The following is a 2,500-nucleotide window of genomic DNA, read 5'->3' as shown; positions in this document are numbered from 1 at the left end:
TGGTGAAGCCATACATTAACGTAAACTTAAATTACATACAACGATAATGATCCAGATTGAAACATATTTGCTTCTCCGTTAACTCTTTCACTTTACACGATGTCTTGTATTCTTAACCTGGCTGCCGTTGGGCGATTTTATTAAATCGATTTATATACTTTGTGTAGCAAAAGAGCTAAATGTGTGCATGCATCTACACACAAATACACACACACGCACACATTATATATATACATATATATATATAATATATATATATATACATATATATATACATATATATATATATATATATATATATATGTATATATATATATATATATATATATATATATATATATATATATATATGGTGAATCACACATCTGCTCACCCGCTTACCATCCAATCGTTAGGGCCGGTACCCTGTCGATACGAATACTCTCCAATCAGTTCTGCCTCGGTAGAATTTTCCAAGGGTCTCTTCTTCCAAGATGGGTCCTCTCCGCTCAACAGCTTCCTTGGTATTATCCATCCACCGTTTTCTAGGTCTTCCAATGGCCCTTTATCCTTCAGGTCTCCACATCAGTGTTTTGCACATGGTGTTGTCCCCCTCTCTCCTCATCACATGACCATAATATTTCAGCCGGGATCTCTCGATGATGTCAAGGACCTAATTATCTCCCAGTCTTCTTATGATATTTTCATTTCTAATCCTATTCTTTCGAGTAAAGTTATGAATAAGCCTGAGTATCCTCATCTCCATGGCGTGGATACCTCTGGTCTTTGTTGTTGTCGTCCGCGTTTTGCTGCTGAATAGGAGTGTTGGTCTTAGGATTGTGGTGTAAATAAATGATCACTTTCACCTTAGATGTTATTCTGCGGTTTCTTAGAATTAGATAAAGGAGAATGAGAGTCTTTGCAGTCATCAATCTAGTTGTTATCTCTTCCTCACAGCTGCCAATCAGTTCAATCAATGCTCAAAGGTACGTAAATATCTGTGCTTGCTTCAAATGATGTTCGTTTAAAACAATTATGAACTCTTCATATTGTCTGCTCATTACCATTTCTTTACTTTTATCCAACTTGATCTTTAGACCATGGCTCGTTAAAGGGGTCCATCACTGTTCCTACACGCCACCTCACAGATGTTATCAGCATATACAAATGATGAAATGTTGTCTTCCATCTCTCTCCTGGCGGAATCCATCAAAATCACAAAGAGCAAAGGAAACACACGCACGCACACACACACACACACACACACACACACACACACACACACACACACACACACACACACACACACACACACACACACACACACACATACACACACACACACACATATATATATATATATATATATATGTATTTATTTATATATATATATATATATATATATATATATATATATATATATATATATATATATATATACGTTCCTTGTGTGTGTAGGCATGTGTGGCTTGGCCACCCACCAAAGCTTTGAAGTCACGCTTTCTGTTCAGCACAAAGTGCCAGGCAAAGTTCATGAGGCACCACTGGAGCAGCCGCATGTCGAACTCATTAATGTCGAAGTGATAAAAGTAAATTGTCTTATTGCCGAACGCCAGCTGGGGCGGTCACGTGGTTCGTCCACTTCATGGGTGTTGCCCCGAGAAGCAACGGCTGTGTCAGGTCGATTCTATTAACTCGGGCATGTGGCATAAGCCTGGTGTTTGCCTGAGAGCTGGAAGAGGTAAATGTGTAAGGTTGTGTGTTGTTATCGTGTTACCCTCTAATAAATTATATATATATATATATATTTATATATATATATATATATATATGTGTTTGTGTGTGTGTGTGTGTGTGTTTGCAGACTCATATATTTATATAAATAAACTTATATATAATTGTTTTATATATATATTTATATATATATATATATATATTTATTTATATATATATATATATATATATATATATATATATATATATTAATATGTGTGTATGAAAGTACATGGCTGGAAGGCATAACGTAGAAATAGATACATGATTCACATCCAATTGAAGATCTGATCCCATTATAGTGACTAAACTCTCTCATCCTTTTTCTCGCTTTCTTGGACTTTGCGCGTGAAACGGGCGCGGTTCGTTTTTCGCTGTTGCCAACTATCTAATTATGTTTTCGCTCACGTTGGGCAACACGTGGGCTGATCAAGACGCGTGAAGCATATGAGTGTGTTACTTGGGCTAGGTGACGTAGGGAGAGAGTGATGCGCAGTTTCGTTTGTATACTTTATTCTAGTGAAGGTACGTATGTCAGAGGCAGACATGGCGGGATCCCCGAAGTAGAGGACCGACCGGGAAGGTCTAGTGACACGTAACAAGATGAGTACAGAGAAGAACTAACTGGCCTGCCCGCTCGGGGCAGGCAGTATATATACGCGGGACTCACCCGACGCCATGACTCTATTTGACCTAACACGGTGATCGCTTCTGGCCTCTCAATACCAGCATCAGGTTCTACCATCCA

The 2,500-nt window shown here is 38.2% G+C and overlaps 2 protein-coding genes across 8 annotated transcripts in view; one reads left to right on the top strand and one right to left on the bottom strand.

Annotated features, from left to right (window-relative positions):
- Positions 1–2,500, top strand: part of LOC143032337 (uncharacterized) — a 463,022-nt gene that overhangs the window by 282,980 nt on the left and 177,542 nt on the right. The window contains exon 1 of one of the 7 annotated variants that reach the window (XM_076196910.1): positions 944–965. The exons of the other annotated variants lie outside the window; for them this stretch is intronic. The gene's annotated coding sequence lies outside the window, so the exon portion shown is untranslated. Of the gene's footprint in view, positions 1–943; positions 966–2,500 lie in introns of those variants that run through there. 7 annotated transcript variants of the gene reach the window in all.
- The window catches only part of LOC143032092 (uncharacterized), a 16,709-nt gene that overhangs the window by 14,167 nt on the left and 42 nt on the right, over positions 1–2,500 (bottom strand). The window contains exons 1-2 of the mRNA XM_076196548.1: positions 2,423–2,500; positions 757–809 (exon numbers count right to left, since the gene is read on the bottom strand). The exon at positions 2,423–2,500 is cut by the window's right edge and continues 42 nt beyond it. Coding sequence (XP_076052663.1) covers positions 757–809; positions 2,423–2,500 — 131 coding nt within the window. The remainder of the gene's footprint in view (positions 1–756; positions 810–2,422) is intronic.

The sequence above is a fragment of the Oratosquilla oratoria genome, chromosome 13 (assembly GCF_046742065.1).
Source record: "Oratosquilla oratoria isolate Oo_2021 chromosome 13, ASM4674206v1, whole genome shotgun sequence".
Classification (NCBI taxonomy): Eukaryota; Metazoa; Arthropoda; class Malacostraca; order Stomatopoda; family Squillidae; genus Oratosquilla; species Oratosquilla oratoria.
This window is presented reverse-complemented; position numbering and strand designations above follow the sequence as displayed.